The following is a 15,598-nucleotide window of genomic DNA, read 5'->3' on the forward strand; positions in this document are numbered from 1 at the left end:
GGGACCGACCGGGGCTCCCCCGGCGGGGCGGGGCGCGGCGCGGCTTGGGGCGATGGGGCGTGGTCTGGGGAGAGGAGGCGTGGCTTTATGTGAGGAGGCGTGGCTTGAGGCAGGGCGGGGCTGTCCCGGGGCGTGGCGCATGCGCAGTCGCGCAGGGGAGCGCGGCCTCCCCCTGGCGCGATGGCCGAGGAGTGAGTGCGGGCGGGGAGGGGCCGGGCCGGGCCGGGCCGACGGCGCGGGGGGGACCGGGGGTCTGGGGAGCCCCGCGGTACCGCCTGGGGATGGGGGTGGCGAGGCCGGGCCCTGCTGCCCCGCTCCTGCGGCGCCGGCCGGCCTTGGCCCGCTGCAGTGCGTGTTACCCCTGAGCCCCCCCGTCGGTGCTGCGGCTCCCGGGGCGGGGTGGGGCGGCTGGGAGCCCCCCGGTGCTGTCGCCGGGCCGGGCCTTGTGGCTTCCTGGGGGGGGGGGGAGCAGGGACAGAGCCAAGCCGGGGGTGCACCGCTGCCCAGCCCTCCCCCCCCCCCCCCCCCCACGGCCTGCAGTCCCCAGTGGTGCATCCCGGGGGGGGGGGGCTCCCCCCAGCGAACATCCCCTGGGCCCGATCCGGGGCAGGCAGGAGGTTCTGCCTGCGGTGGGGTCCCGGTCACTGGCTTCACTCCTGCTGCATCCCACCTCCACCAGCCCTCCAGCCTTCCCAGCTGTGGGGGGTCTGTAAATAGAGGGCTAGTGTGGATTTGCATGTTTTTTTTCCTAGTTAAAGTCTATGATGCATTTAAAATCCACAAGGATTTATTTTCTCTAATAGTGCCTGTTTACAGGATTAAGCTCTCCATCGTTTGCTAGTTATGCTTTCTGTACTTTTACAGAAAAATGGAAATTGCCGCTCCTCCGACATCAAAGTGTATTATATACTGGAAAAGAAAAGTCAAGTCTGAATATATGCGTCTTCGGCAGCTCAAGAGGTTTCAGGCAAACATGGGAGCCAAGGTAAAGGCAGAGGTAGCCCCGGCTGACGGGTATTTCCTAAATACTTTGCTTTAGCTTATGGTATTTGAGCAGCTCTTGGAGGGGTGCTTCATCCTGAGAGCTGATCAGCTCAGCTGGAGTTGCAAGCTGGGTAAGTTGGAAGAGATACAGCTGCTCCTCATCCTCCGTGATTAGCCCTGAGCTGTGCCATCAGCATCTGTTGTACGCAGAAGTCGGTCAGCTAACGACTACCAGCGGACTCATTTTTACTTGTTCTTTAAAGTATTTCCCTGCTTGAACCTGAGTCGGTGGGTTTTGGCTGACTTAGTCCGGCGCTCCTCTCCTTGGCAGGCAGGATTTTAGAAGAGGTTGGCTGGGATCATCAGGAGTTATCAAAAGCTACGGGCTGTTGGGTAGATTTTGTAGATTTGCTAGTCTTGTACCGATGCTGAGTTTAATTGGGATTCCTTCTAATCAGTATCATCAGTTTGAACTGCTCTGCCTTGCATACATGTTGGTACTTGAAGGAAAATCTCAGGAGGGGTTTTACTGTTCTTGGTGTGACTTCTTAAATTGCGAGTGCTGCTCTCTCTCGCTGCAGTCTCTGTTTGTGGCCAACTTCGCGAAGGTTCATGAAAAGACTCAAATTCTGAATGAAGACTGGAAGAAGCTTCGGGTCCAGCCCGTGCAATTGATGAAGCCGGTCAGCGGGCATCCGTTCCTAAAACAGGTGTGGAGCAGGAAAGGGACACAGCAGCAGAAAGTATGGACTCCAGAACCAGGGCTTCGCACGGAGTTGTGAGGATAGGGGGTTGTTTTTCATGTGTGCTGTCCTGTGTCAGTGTCAGGCCGTGCCTTGCGCTCTTCTGGGTTGCAGAAATGGGCAAAAAAAAGCAACCCAAAGGGTTTTCCTGTGAGGGAGTCCCCAAGAGTGAATGTGGGGTTTCCGTGTGTTTGTCCTGAAGTGTGATTTTTGCCCTCTGCCTGCAACTGCTTCCCAGTTTCCTCACTGCCCTTCTCTGTATTCCAGTGTACAGTTGAGAGCATTTTCCCGGGATTTCCAAGCCAGACGCTGTACATGAGGACCCTGAACACGGTGGCGCTGGTGCCCATTATGTACTCCTGGTCCCCGCTCCAGCAGAATTTCATGGTACGTAGGGAGGTGCTGGGGTGCAAGGTCTCGGTGCGGTTGGGGTGTAATTATTGCTTGGTTGTGGGGTGATGATGCTTTCTTCAGCTCACTTGTTTCAAACGATGTCTGCTCGAGAGGTGATGGAAAATACTGGTTTAGTTGCTTGTTTTGTTGAATCCCACAAAACAGCCTTGAATCCGTGTTGTCTTACCCAGGTAGTCTCTCCTTTACACCTGACTCCTTGATAGGGTCACCGTTATTCCATAGGATTTAAGGGGTAAATATATTTTGGGGGTGTTTTGTTTTCTTCTTAAGATTGTTCTTCCCTTTTAAATGAAGAGTTTTATTTCTTAGCTAGATCCTTTCCTTTGTGACTGGATTACCCTGCTGGTCTCATCCTAAAGATGCTACCGAGGATTAGTTCTTTGGTTGCTACCAGTAAGGGGGGTGATTTAAATGCAGATTTTGATGTGGCATAGTTGGGATTATTTGTTAAACAAGCAGGTGGTGCGTGGCTAGCCTGGCTCTTTGCCTGGTGTGGGGTGTGGATGTGTTCCTGGTGGGCTCTCTGAAGCCTCCTGTGGCGCTGGGGGACGGTGGTGCCACGGCAATGAAGGCCCAGTGTCCTTGCTCCTGTGGTTAACGTGACAGTGCTCCTCAGCTTTGGCTTTGGCCCTCCATGGAGCAAGTTACTGGTTTGCCTTTCGCTGTTCCAGTTCTACTCTGCCTTGAATGCGATCCCTCTGACACTTTTTGGCTGTTTATTATTCTTGGCAACATGTGTGTTTCTGAGTTTCTGTAAGCCTTGGAGGCACTGCTCTTCTTTTTCAAAGCAAATTGCACTTTCAGGGGTCAGAGTTATGCTTCTGGTGTGGGATAACAGTGAAATGTCAGTGATGAGACATGTGAAACCGGAGCTGGGGAGGCTGAACCTTTGCTTTGTCCAGTGCTGTCTGCAGGTCTGAACGGACAGGAGCAGCCTCGGGTGCACAGCCTGGCTGGAGACCAGTAAGCACTGGTTTTCTGAACTGCATCTGGTCTCTTTTCAGGTGGAGGATGAAACTGTTCTGTGTAATATCCCTTACATGGGAGATGAGGTGAAGGAAGAAGATGAAACTTTCATTGAAGAACTCATTAATAACTATGATGGGAAGGTTCATGGAGAGGAAGGTAATCTAGGAGCAGTCAGCGCTGTCCATTCAGACTCTTGTAAACAACATATCAAAGTAGTTAAGATGTCAAAAGGTGGCAGCAGTAACCAGCTTTTCTGTGGAGCATTTAGGGCAGAAAAACAGGAACACGCCTGCGGGTCTGGTTTGCAAGGACTCGGTCCTGCTTTTTGATACCCCGCTCCGTTCTAGGGCCGAGGTGCTCTGGAGCTGATGCTTTTGCTCACGGGGGTTCACAGGTGTGCTCTGGGATGCTGAAAAATGTGCTAGCGGTTAGGAGGAGCTCAGCAAACTCATTCCACTTGTAACCTTAGCCAAGACTTTAATCAGCCTTTTTAGAAATTAAAAAAGCCAGTATGATTCCCTACAGTGCTGCCTGCCCCATCATAAAACTCTGCCTGGAGGGAGGAAGGCAGAGGAAAGCTCTCTGGTGTGGCCTGCCCTCTGATTGCTAAAAATGATACTACTCCTGTGGCTCTCTAGCATTAAAATCCCACCTATCCCTGCAAAATTAAGAGGAAGGTTCTGGTTGCTAATGGTGTTGTGGGGCTGGCTTGTGATTTACCACCATGAGGAGTGTGGAAGATGATGGCGCTTGCGCAAACCGACTGACATCTCTGTGTTTTAGAAATGATTTCAGGGTCAGTCCTCATCAGTGACGCTGTGTTCCTGGAGCTAGTGAACGCCCTGAATCAGTACTCGGATGAGGAGGAGGAAGGACACAACGATTCTGAGGTTAAACAGGAGGATGGGAAAGAGGAGCTGCCGGTCACAAGGAAAAGAAAGCGAATTGCAGTGGAAGGTGGGTCTGACCACAGAAATTGGGGTTATGTTGGTCATGTTTCCATCCTGCCCTGCCTGAGTAGCTGGCTGCTGCTCTCCTGACGTCACTGGTGGTTATTAACGTGTTGCTAAGGGTAGCGACCAGCTTGGCAAGTTCTGGCGTGGTGGTAGTCAAAAGCAGAAGGGAAATCATTTGTTCTCACTGTCCCCTGTGGACAGGGTGAGAAGTCGCCAGCTTAAAGTGTGGTGAGGAAGAATTTAGATGAGTCATCTGGAAAAACATTTCATGGTAAGATTAGTAAAGCAGCAGGGTATTATCTGAGGAGGCTGTGGGATCTCTGCTGATGGAGGTTTTAAAGTGCAAGCACCTGTCAGTGAGTTTGGAGGTAGATCTGATTCTGCTGTAGGCCAGGGAGGTGGGGACCTTCTCAAAGCCTTTCCAGACCTGTTTTCCACATACTAGTGCTCCTCTTCCCTCCTTTGTGCCACCTGGAGGTCTTACTGCATAGGGAAAGCTCTGGTTTGTGGGATTTTCATGTGTCCTGGGTGACCTTAGGAATGCTGACTGGTAGTTTCATCTTTGTCTTTGGTTTGTAACGATGCGGGTATAGCACAAATACCAGGAGCTTTCGCAGATGTAGAAAAGCATTGTCTGCAAATCCTGTCTTGGTAGAGATAAAGAGGAATACTCTTAAGAAGTCGTTAGCACTTCCATCAATACCTTACACTACTCTGAAAGCAGCAGTGTGCACTGCATCTGGAAGTGGCTTAGCCTGCTTGCAGGACAAGAGGTTTATCTGTTGTGTATGGGATTATGTTTCTGCCTCTTAAAATACAGTCCTGAATACCTACTGGAATCGCTCGCTGTGGAGGAAGGAAAGACACGTTCACACCCAGCTTAACTGAGGAATTGTCTGTCTTCTTTTCCTTAGGTAACAAGAAGTGTTCAAAGAAGCGGTTTCCAAATGACATGATATTTACTGCTATTTCTTCTATGTTTCCTGAATACGGCTTCCCAGACGATATGAAAGAGAGGTAGAAGATCTCTACTTAAGTTGTCTGTTACCTTTCTTAGCAAGAGTCGAAATCTGTATTTCAGAAAAAACAGCACTGTGCTCTGACCAGAAAGTAGAGCTCGGCTGGCCGCAGGCAACGCGAGCAGAGCGGTTTCGGAGCATTAGAAACTTGAGTTTTCAGCCTCAAGGCAGCTGGGTCAGAGTCCTGCTGGCCCAGTTAGTACCGTAGTCGTGTAAAACGCCCCGGATTAGGAAAGCGTGCCCATCTGTGGGTGTCTCTGTTTGTCGAATAGGTACCGGGAGCTCACGGAAGTGTCGGACCCGAACGTGCTGCCGCCGCAGTGCACTCCCAACATAGACGGGCCGTGCGCGAAGTCGGTCCAGCGGGAGCAGTCCCTGCACTCCTTCCACACCCTCTTCTGCCGCCGCTGCTTCAAATACGACTGTTTTCTGCATCGTAAGTGCAGTCTCGGCCGGACGCTTCCCTAGAGCCCTTTTCTCCTCATTTTTCCTCAGTGCTTCATACCTCTGTACGCCTTGCTTAGTGTCTGTGCTGCAGTCTTTAGAGGGTGGTGCCTCCCCGGAGTTTGCAGTGGAGCCTTAGGAGCTGACAGGTGCCCAGAAGCCTTTTATAAAGACGGCTCCACTCATTTCCTCAAACGGATGGTAAAGCGACCTGCGTGGCCGTCCCCTCTTTCTCACCATTGTTCAGCACGCCGCGTTCGAGCCTCCTGGCAGTTTGTGCCAGAAATACCACCACGACTAGACTTTACTCTTGCTTTGCAGAAGCTCGTCAGGGAAAGGCATGAATGTTTCACTTCCAAAGTCTGGACATGCCCCTGTGTTTTGTTGCCTCACTGGAACTTACAGCTTCATCTTAGTCATGTTCCTGCGGTTTGTCCTGCCAAAGCCTATTGGATACTGATTAGCTGTTGGACCTGCTGTTTCCCAGGTCTAAGGGCTTCTTTGGAAAGTCACAGGACTCCTTCCAGTGAATTATTTATTAAAAGATATAATGTTGAGATCATGTGGTCTTTTTGTTTCAGTCTGAAAGCAGATCTTTTTCCTATGGCCTCTCCTTCCCAAGTGTTCCCCCACTGCTGCCGAGTCCCCGTCGTGGGTTGGAGCAGGGCTGGCCAGGAGGTCCCGCCGCCTCGTTCCCTGCTGCCGGGAGAGCTGCTCGGGTGCTCTTGCTGACTGCGCCAGGCTCCCACTTACCTTCGCTGAGCTCGTGCTGCCCTGTCCCTTGCAGCGTTGGGGGAGACTCTTGGAGGATGCAATAGTAAAGATAACTATTATTTTTTCAGCTTTTCATGCTACTCCTAATGTGTACAAACGAAAGAATAGAGAGACCAAGATCGAGCCAGATCCTTGCGGAGCAGACTGTTTCCTCTGGCTGGTATGTTTCTGCGTTGCTGCTTTTGAAACCACGAGAGAAGTGGCCTGGCCAACCCTGCTCTGCAGAACTCTGTGGGTCCTTTTCGCAGCTTTAATGATTTTTCAGAATTAGTTCTAATCCTCATTGGATTCAGGGACGTATGAATCCAAATGCAGACCTTACCAGATGCATATTTTAGCAAATCTGCAATGAAGACCGATTTCATAGCTGGCAGATGGGAAACTGTGGTGGCAGATGATTTCTCTGGACTCAGTGCTGCGTTTGAAAGATGAAGCCCAGGTTAAAAATGCCGAGGAAGGAGTCTAGCCTATGTGGGGAAGGCTCAAACTACTTTGAAAATGATCTTTCAGAAATGCAGCCTAGCTGTGTTACCGGGGATCGGAGCTGGTGGCAGGGAGATGGGTGCGCTCGGTGGTGTCGGAGCTGGTCAGCAGGCTGGGACATGGCGTGTCCTGGGGAGCTGCAGGGCTGGAGCAGAGGGAGAGGCCAGGAGAGCGTCATTGTCAGGGCAGGAGGCAAGGGAGCGGACTGGAGGACCAGGGAGCCTCTTCCCACCAGGCAGCGATGCTGAAGGAAGCAAAGCAGGAATGTGCAGTGCTGGCAGGGCCTTGGCAGGTGCCAAAGGGGTAGTGTCTGGTGGGTCTTCCACCTTCTCTTGGTGGTGGCAGGGCAGGGCTTGTCCCAGGGCCTGTGGAAAAACCTTTCTGTGTTCCCTGGTCATCTGCCACCCGCCTTGTCTTCTGCTCTGCTTGCAGGAAGGAGCCAAGGAGTTTGCTGCGCTGCACAACCCCAGGTCCAAGTGCTCGGGCCGGCGCCGCCGGAGGCACCACGTGGTGGGTGCTTCCTGCTCAAACAACCCGGCTTCCACCGTCGCCGAGACGAGGGAGGGTGACAGCGACCGAGACACGGGCAACGAGTGGGCCTCTAGCTCCTCGGGTACGATGCCAGCCCCAAGACACCCCGCGCCCCTCTGGCAGTAAGGACAGGCAGCGCCTTGCAGCTGGGGCTCTCCCTGCCTTGCCTCTGCGTCCTGCACCGGGCTGTGCCGTTCGGGGTTGGCAAACGCAGTCGGTGTCTCCAGCTGGGCTTAAGGAAACATGAGGGACACCTGCCCTCGCTGCTGCGGGATTCACTGTCCTCTCCCAGGAAGGAGGAACGTTTTCAGGCAAAGCAAGAGCTTTGCTGGGCCCTGCAAAGCCAAGAGCCCTCAGCTCTGAGCGCCTGGCTGTGCGTGAGGGACGTGTCCCAGCCCACGCGCTGTCCCTGCTGTGGCATGGAGCAGTGGCGGGGGAGCTGCCGGGGCAGGGGGCTGGTCTGTGAACCTGCCAGGGGTGAGCGCTTCCTCGGGGCTGCAGGCGAGCACAGGGAGCCAGGGGAGGTGGTGCTGGCCGTGGCAGAATGAGCTCCCAGGGGGCGGAGGGCTCCCGTGTGTCCGGGTCCCATCTCGGGTGGGAGCGGAGAGAGCGGCTTCCTCGTCCTCGGGCCGCTCTGGTGCTGCTGCCGGGCTTGGAGGCCTCTGTCCTGGGCCAGCCCTGGTAGGGGAAGGTGGCATGGTGGCTCTGGTGCTTCCAGGGGGCCAGCACCACCATCCCAGCCAGCGCTGGGCTGCCCAACCGGAGGCAGGAGCGCGGTGGGGAGGCTGGAGCGAGACCGGGTGTCGGGCACTGCTGGGGGACCGCTGCCCTCCAAGCTGTGATGGCAAGGGCGTGTGCTGCCATGCTGTGTTTGGCCTAACGTCTGCCTTCCCTGCCAGAGGCAAACTCCCGCTGCCAGACCCCCACCAAGCAGAAGCTGAGCCCAGCCTCCTCCCAGCTGTTCGCGGTGGAGACGCCGCAGGAGCCCGTCGAGTGGACGGGAGCCGAGGAATCGCTCTTCCGTGTCTTCCACGGGACCTACTTCAACAACTTCTGCTCAATTGCCAGGCTGCTGGGGACAAAGACATGCAAGCAGGTGGGTGCCCAGCAGCAGGAGAGGGGCCCTGGCCACTGCTCCCCTGTTGTTTTTTCTTCTCTGCCACAAATCCCTTCCAGGAGTATGTTGCGTTAACACACTGTGGAGGTATTCAGTGTTGTTATTTTGCAGCAGAATGAGCCCTGTGCGTGCCCGGTGCTGGTAGCTCCCTCCAGAGTGCCTTGTCTGAGGGTGGGCGTGCTTGGCAGGGTGGGCACTCTTCTGTCCCAGGCAGGAGAAGCAATGACACCAGTGGTCAGTGAAACTGGGGGCAGAACTGCAAGCTCGCTGGCATCGGGACTGGGAGCTCCCCTGTGTGTGCTTGCTGGCACTCTCTTTATGCTTTAGAACAAAACAACTTGAGTACACTGAACTTTATTCTTCTTTTTGCTTCTGTTCTTTGGTAGGTCTTTCAGTTTGCAGTGAAAGAGTCGCTTATAACAAAACTGCCAACAAACGAATTAATGAATCCATCCCAGAAGAAGAAAAGGAAGCACAGGCAAGTGTTGGACAAGCTTGTTTTGTTCTTAAAATGCAACCAGATCCACTGCTTTTTGTGCCAGCGCATTCCTGGTAATCCCCATCTGGCTCCCATCTGCGCACACGTCCCGCTGTCGCACAGGGCTGCTGGTGCTGCTGGCCAGTGCTGGCCCCTGGCCAGTCTCCCTGGTGCTGCTGCCCCAGCCATGAGGCTCTGCGGCCCCGTGCTCAGCCCCGGAGGGCAGGGCAGGATGGTGCCCGCCTGCAGTGCCGCACCGCTGTGGGAGGGCCGGTACTGCTGCCCTCAGAGCAGCCTTGGCCTCAGCTCCCTGACTTACAACCTCCTTTATGTGCGCTGATCCCAGCGTGGCCGGTGTGACTCTGGCTGTAGCGTTTGCCTTAATTTCTGCTGTAGCTGCATCGTTCTTACGGTCTTTATGGCTGGCTGGGGGTTATTAATGCACGCAGCCGCCCGAGAGCCTCGCTGGAGTCGCCTGTCTGCTGCTGCCGCGCTGACCGGCGGTGCTGAGCAGGTCACGCGTCCCCTCAGACCCCCTGTGCTTCTCTTGCAGGCTGTGGGCTGCGCACTGCAGGAAGATTCAGCTGAAGAAAGGTAGCGTGTGCTGTGGCTGCGTGGCGCGAGGTTGCGTGGCCGCTCACCCACGGGGTCAGGTGCTCCGGCTCCAACTTGTGCAGCGGGACGGCCGCATCCTGCTCCCCAGCCCGGTGGCACAGAGGGGGAGCAGGTCCCCCCACCCCGGGCTCCTCGGGGTGCCGCGGGCTGGCCCCGCTGTGGCTGTGCCGTGGGAATCGCTGCCGTGCCAGTGCACGCTCTGGGGCTGTATGTGCAGCCAGGGGAGGCGAGGTTTGGTGGGCAGCCCTGCAGTAAAAGGGGCTGTTGGGGCAGAGCAGGGGTGCGCCATGTGCCGGTGATCACAGCCCTGGGTCTGCGGGAGCTGGGTGCTGCTGGGCTCCCTGTCCTCTGCGGGGAAACGGGGAGCTTGCACCTCCCGTGCTCCAAAGCCCTGAGTGTGCTGCTGTTAAACGCTTCTGCAACGTGCAGCTTCTAATCCGGGCGTTTCTTCTCTTGTTCTAGATAATTCACCTACCCAGGTGTACAACTACCAGCCCTGCGACCACCCCGAGCATCCCTGTGACAGCTCCTGCCCTTGCATCATGACTCAGAATTTCTGTGAGAAGTTCTGCCAGTGCAACCCTGACTGTAAGGAGAAACCTAGGCCTGTCGGGCAGGAAAGGAGCCAGCTCTCCTGACACAGACCAGAGGGAGGGTGCAGAGCTGGGACTTGCTGGAGAGGCTTGTTTTATTCCTGCACTTGGTGCTCTATCCATCTGCAGCAGTTGGATGAGCAGTCTGCTAAAGTCCAAAGGGAAACTGTTCCATGCTGCCCCGTGACTCTCAGCAGCTGAGAGATGTGTTCCTGCGAGAACGCTCAGCCACGTGTCTGTATCCAGCACCCGCAACCCGTGGGTGATGCTGCTGGTTCCCTGAGAGCAGGATGTGTGGCCAGGAGTTAGGGTGGGAGCTGGGTTACTGCTCTGCCACCGTTATTTTTTTCCCTCTGGGCTTCTGTTCCCAGCTCTGCAATGGAGACAACCACACTTGCCCACACCGGTGGGGCTCCTGAGGGTGGATTTATTAAGGGTTGTGACACAACTTGGGGCTAGAAGGACAACAGGGTGACAGGGAGCCAACTCGGGCTCCAAATTCTCTGTACCAATCTGTGACATTTATATTATCCAATATATTGGATATTATTGGATATCCAGTACCCAATACATGTAGTTTATTTTCAAACTGCACATAATTAGTCCCGAGAGGCAGAGCAGCAGCTCCAGCTGTGCAGATGGGAAGGACCCTGTGTGCGGTCTGTGCTCTGCGAGGTGTGAGCGGTGCTCAAATCTCCCCTGCACTCGGAGCATTGCTGTGATTTACTTCCAGCTCCTGGGTGCCCAGGCTGCTTTGTGTTCCCCTTGTCTTGTGTCCTAGTGACTCGGGGGGGTGGGGGGCGCAGGAAGGCGGACTGGGGGCTGCTGTCTCTGCAGCCCAGAGCAGCGTGGATGTAGAGTTCTTTATTAGCACAAAGATTCCTTCCTTATGTTAGCAGGGTGGCCCTTGGTCACGGGCAGGCTTAGTTCTGTGCCTGCCAGGGTGAGACCTGGCTCGGGAGGGGCTTCTGTGGGGCAGGGACGCTGCGTGGCCCCCCCCTTGTTGGCTGAAAAACCTCAGGGTGCCAACCCACGGGCTGTGTTGCTGCAGGTCAGAACCGCTTCCCAGGCTGCCGCTGTAAAACCCAGTGCAACACCAAGCAGTGCCCGTGCTACCTGGCTGTGCGGGAGTGCGATCCGGACCTCTGCCTGACCTGCGGGGCTTCGGAGCACTGGGACTGCAAGGTGGTCTCCTGCAAGAACTGCAGCATCCAGCGAGGTCTCAAAAAGGTACCGACAGCAGCGTGGCTCTGGCACGCTGGCAGGGAGCTGCCGCAGCGTAGAGCCGGTAAACGGAGCCCGCGGTGCCTCCGTAGGAGCGGGTGTGCGAGCCGCCTGCGGCTGCCTGAGCAAGGAGGTCTGGAAGAGAAGCTGCTCTGCCCCAGCCTTCTTTAGCCTTTAATCTGGAGTATGGGTTATGGATGTGACAGTCGGGAGATGGGAGTTGCCTGAGGAAGGATGAGAGTAAGGGAGCGTAAAAAGTGACTCCAGGGACAGGTTTAGTTTTGAATTCTGCTGGTCAGGTCAAGGGATTGGATGTAAAAAAAGACAAAAATTCAGAGAAAGATGCAAAATTAGTGGGTGTTAAGTGATGTGCAGCTGCAGCCTAATGGTGCTATGACATGTGGGTCTCTAGGGAGCCGTGTGTCACCTTAAGCCAGGGGATGCTGGATAGGCACTGGCTCCCCTTTGCTCCTTGACCTTGTGGTGTTGGGACTTGGAGCGTGGCAGCCAGCACAAGGCAACTCTTCCTGGGCACTGCCCTCACCCTGGCATGTGCAACTGTGCTGGGAGGGCAACTGGGCTGCACGGGGTGCTATCTGTGTGCTGGGAGGTAGCGGGCCTGCCAGCCGTAACCGTTTCCTTTTCACTTGGCTCCAGCACTTGTTGCTGGCACCGTCGGATGTCGCCGGCTGGGGGACTTTCATCAAGGAATCTGTGCAGAAGAATGAGTTCATCTCCGAGTACTGCGGCGAGGTCAGTGCTGTGCGCTTGGGAGGCTGCGGCCGGTGGAAGTGCCTCCTCCAGCCGCTGGCGTGGCGGGGACGGCGTACCCACGCGGGCTCGGCCGTGGGCTCGCTGACCGGGCTGAGCGATTGACTCTGTGGGGACCCATCTCAGCACCTCTAAGCTCTCCCCTGTGGAGGAGCGTGTTGTGGACGTGCTGCTCCCTGGGAGCCCAGCTCGTGTCTCTGCTCCCTCCCTGGGAGCCCTGGCGAGCTCCTGCCCGGTGGGGTGGGAGGGCAGGGGGGGTGTTCCCGGGAGGTGGGCGAGCGCTGCGGTGCCGAGTCTCTTTCATGGTGTTCTCCTTCTCCAGCTTATTTCACAGGACGAGGCTGACCGGCGAGGGAAGGTCTACGACAAGTACATGTCCAGCTTCCTCTTCAACCTCAACAACGGTAACTCACCGGGGGAGGCTTGGGCTCCCTGGCCAGGGGCTGGTGGCCGGGTGGGCAGTCTCAGCCCATCTGTTGCCCGAGCGGCAGGCCTGTCTCTACACTACAGTTTTCTTCTGTTTTGTTTTATTTTTTCTTTAACAGATTTTGTTGTTGATGCGACCCGCAAAGGAAATAAAATCCGCTTTGCCAATCACTCGGTGAACCCCAATTGCTATGCCAAAGGTGAGATATCCCTGCCCAGTCAGAGCTCGGTGTGGGGTTGGCGCCTGGGGGTCCTGCTCAGCTCTGGGATTGCAGCGGATTCTCGGGGGTCCCACGTCACCCTGAGCTTGTGAGAGCAGCAGAACCTCAAAGACTTGGACAAAGTCTCCTCCTCTCCGCAGCAAATCACATTCCTGGTGGCGAGGGCCCCCGGTCACTCTGCGGTGGCCCTGGCCTCACAAGGAGAGGTGGCTGCTAGAGCGCAGCGGGGAGCTCCCGGGGGAGCACCCTGTTCCTGCTAGGCAGGAGCTTGGGTGCCGTGGCCCCAGGGTGCTGGCAGGCGGCCAGGCAGGGCAGAAGTGCTGCGAGACCTCCCGGCCTGAGCTGGAGCTGCACCTCTCTGATGTCATCTCTCTGGTTGCAGTTGTGATGGTGAACGGAGACCACCGGATAGGGATCTTTGCCAAGAGAGCCATCCAGGCGGGAGAGGAGCTCTTCTTTGATTACAGGTACCTTGGGGAGCCGCTGGCTGGGGACTGGGGCGCAGGGCTGACCCCGCTGTCTGTGTGCACGTTTGCGAGGAGCGCAGGAGGTCAGCGCAGCGGCGGTGACTTTCCTATCTTGTAGGTACAGCCAGGCAGACGCCCTGAAGTATGTCGGCATAGAGAGGGAGACGGATATCATCTAGGCTCTGTGCGGGGCGGTCCCCAGCACACCTCGCTGCTGCACCTTGTAAGCAATGCCATGTTTGCTTCACGCTGACATGACTGCTGCTGCTCCCGTTGCTGTGTGTGTCACAAGTGCTACTTGCCATCCAGACGCCCAGAGAGAGACTCAAGGCAGGAGTGTGAGCGGCTGGTGCCGGGGTGGCAGCTTTGCCAGCCCTGGGCTGGGGCAGGCTCCGGAGCCTCGCTCTGCAGGCGGCCTCCCGGGCTGGAGGGAGCCCGTGGACCGAGGCACCGGGGCCTCGAAGACAAGCTGTGGTGCAGGAGGAGGGACAGCTGCAAATCCTCAGTCTCTTTCTATTTTCTGCTGGCTGCTGGAAGAACAGGAGTGAGTGAGGTACTGCCTGCACCGAGAGCCGGGGCGCAGCTGAGGGGCTGGTGCTCCCCTCCAGCCCTGTCCCCTGCGATGGGCTCCGCTCTTGGGTGTCACCTCTTGCTGCCTGTTTTGTCCCGTTGACGAGGACAGCGACAGGGTTGGAAGCCATAGAGACGTGGCTGCAGCAGTCCCTGGGCCCCAGGCTGCTGTCACTGGGGCTCAGTTTCCCTCTGCCCCAGCTGGCTGGGGGACAGAGACCGCCTGGCCACGGGTGGGGTGGCATGATGCCTGGGGACGGGGAGAGCAGCACTATGTGAACCGTCACTTTGGGTAGGGGTGCCACTGGGCTGGTTAGAGACAATGTCACAGGGGTGCTGCTGCAAGAGGAGTCCGGAGGCGGCAGGAGCCCGTGAGCCTGAGGAAGCCCTTCCAGCCTGCGGCGTTTTCTCGTGGCTGTGGGGTGGCTGGCTGGCTTGTAGCTTTCCCCAGCTGCTCTGCTGCGTGGCCCTTCTGGGGCTGGCGTGGGGACGCTTCTGCTGGGCAGCTTTGGGGCTGCGGCAGGGATGGTCCTGCGGGCCGGCTGGGGCTGCACCCGGAGCAGGAGATGGGCAGGTGGTTCCTGACTACGAGATACCGGAGCTGGTTCCTCCACCCTCCTCTGTCAGGACGGTCCCTGTCAGAGCGGCGTGGGCTCTGTGGGAGCTGCTGGGGCCTTCAGGAGCCAGCAAAGTGGGTCAGGAGCCTTTCGTTGCACAGGACTTGAATGTTGCTGAGCTGAGGTTTGCAGAGACCTGCTGCTGCCTGCAGCAACCCAGGGATGGCTCCTCAGAGACCTGCCATGGGGTTTCTGACCCTGGCCCTGGGGATAAAGGGGATATGTTCTCTGGCAGGGTGAGGTTTGGCCTTAGCACCCCATGCAAAAAGAGAAAGAAAAAAAAGCACTTTAGTCCTTCTCAGCCGGCAGCTGGGCGCCGTGTACCGCTCGGGGGCTGGAGGGCCCACAGGTGTCCCAAGCTGGCTGGTGTCCCTCAGCAGCACCTTTGCAGGGATGCTGCTCCGGGCCTGGGATGAAGCAGGCTGGGGGGGGCTCCTCCCTGAACAGGGCCTGGGGTGACCCCCAAAGGATGGGGCTGTCCAGCCGCCTGCCCAGCCTGATGCTGGGGGCCAGCGCTGGGCTCCCAGGATGGCACGAGGAGCCCAGTGGAGCCCCGACGTGACACCAAGGGTGCCAGAACCACTCTCCCCATTTTGTGGGGCTGTGGGGGAGGATGGTGGGCACTGGCTGGGGCACCGCACAGGGGTGAGCAGTGCTGGGGCCCTTGCCCTGCTCCTCTGTGGTGCCGTGGGGCTCCCAAGGTGCAGCCCCGTCCTAGCCCTGTGGTCCACAAACGCAGAGGGGTGCTGGGTCTGCCCCAGGAGCCGAGCCCTCCCTGGCACAGCCCTGTGCCGTGACTTTTCCAGCCTCCCCGCCTGCTGGTGAGGCTGTCCCGTCCTTCCTGCTGTCGGTGATGCCCTCCTGAGGCTGGGAGGGGGTTGGGTCTGTCTGGAGCAGTGCTTGTACCCCAGCACCTGCCTGAGCCCCGTTCCCCGTCTGCTCGGCTCGCCCTGACCTTGCTCTCAGCTCAGCATCCTCTGCCACTTTGGCCATATCTGCACTACGCCAGGCTTGTGTCTGTGGTTTGTTGATGGTGAATAATAATGCACTTTAAAAATAACGTGGCTTGTAGCCTTTGTCATAATAAAGTGGTAGCAAACATCCTGCGGTTTGCTGGCCTCTGTTACCCCAGGGAGCAGCTGGCAGCGGCACATCCCCTGCCTGTCCTGCCTGCTGTCCCCT

General features: G+C 57.0%; 1 protein-coding gene across 1 annotated transcript; it reads left to right on the top strand.

Annotated features, from left to right (window-relative positions):
* Nucleotides 1-108: 108 nt before the first annotated feature.
* Nucleotides 109-15,517, top strand: EZH1 (enhancer of zeste 1 polycomb repressive complex 2 subunit). Its single transcript, XM_055697328.1, has 20 exons — nucleotides 109-191; nucleotides 865-985; nucleotides 1,566-1,694; nucleotides 1,995-2,114; nucleotides 3,146-3,266; nucleotides 3,894-4,067; nucleotides 4,981-5,083; nucleotides 5,358-5,521; nucleotides 6,372-6,463; nucleotides 7,219-7,399; nucleotides 8,217-8,413; nucleotides 8,821-8,912; nucleotides 9,466-9,506; nucleotides 9,990-10,115; nucleotides 11,172-11,350; nucleotides 12,002-12,097; nucleotides 12,438-12,519; nucleotides 12,661-12,741; nucleotides 13,145-13,229; nucleotides 13,348-15,517. The coding sequence occupies exons 1-20, from the start codon at nucleotides 181-183 to the stop codon at nucleotides 13,406-13,408; spliced, it is 2,256 nt and encodes a 751-aa protein (XP_055553303.1). The 5' UTR covers nucleotides 109-180; the 3' UTR covers nucleotides 13,409-15,517.
* Nucleotides 15,518-15,598: the final 81 nt, after the last annotated feature.

Source organism: Falco cherrug, chromosome 20 (assembly GCF_023634085.1).
Source record: "Falco cherrug isolate bFalChe1 chromosome 20, bFalChe1.pri, whole genome shotgun sequence".
Lineage (NCBI taxonomy): Eukaryota > Metazoa > Chordata > Aves > Falconiformes > Falconidae > Falco > Falco cherrug.

Excerpts from the sequence above, each read along its gene's own strand:
- EZH1 (XM_055697328.1), top strand. Across the intron at positions 2,115-3,145 it reads CGCTCCAGCAGAATTTCATG|GTGGAGGATGAAACTGTTCT; the intron begins GTACGTAGGGAG and ends GTCTCTTTTCAG. Across the intron at positions 7,400-8,216 it reads GTGGGCCTCTAGCTCCTCGG|AGGCAAACTCCCGCTGCCAG; the intron begins GTACGATGCCAG and ends CTTCCCTGCCAG.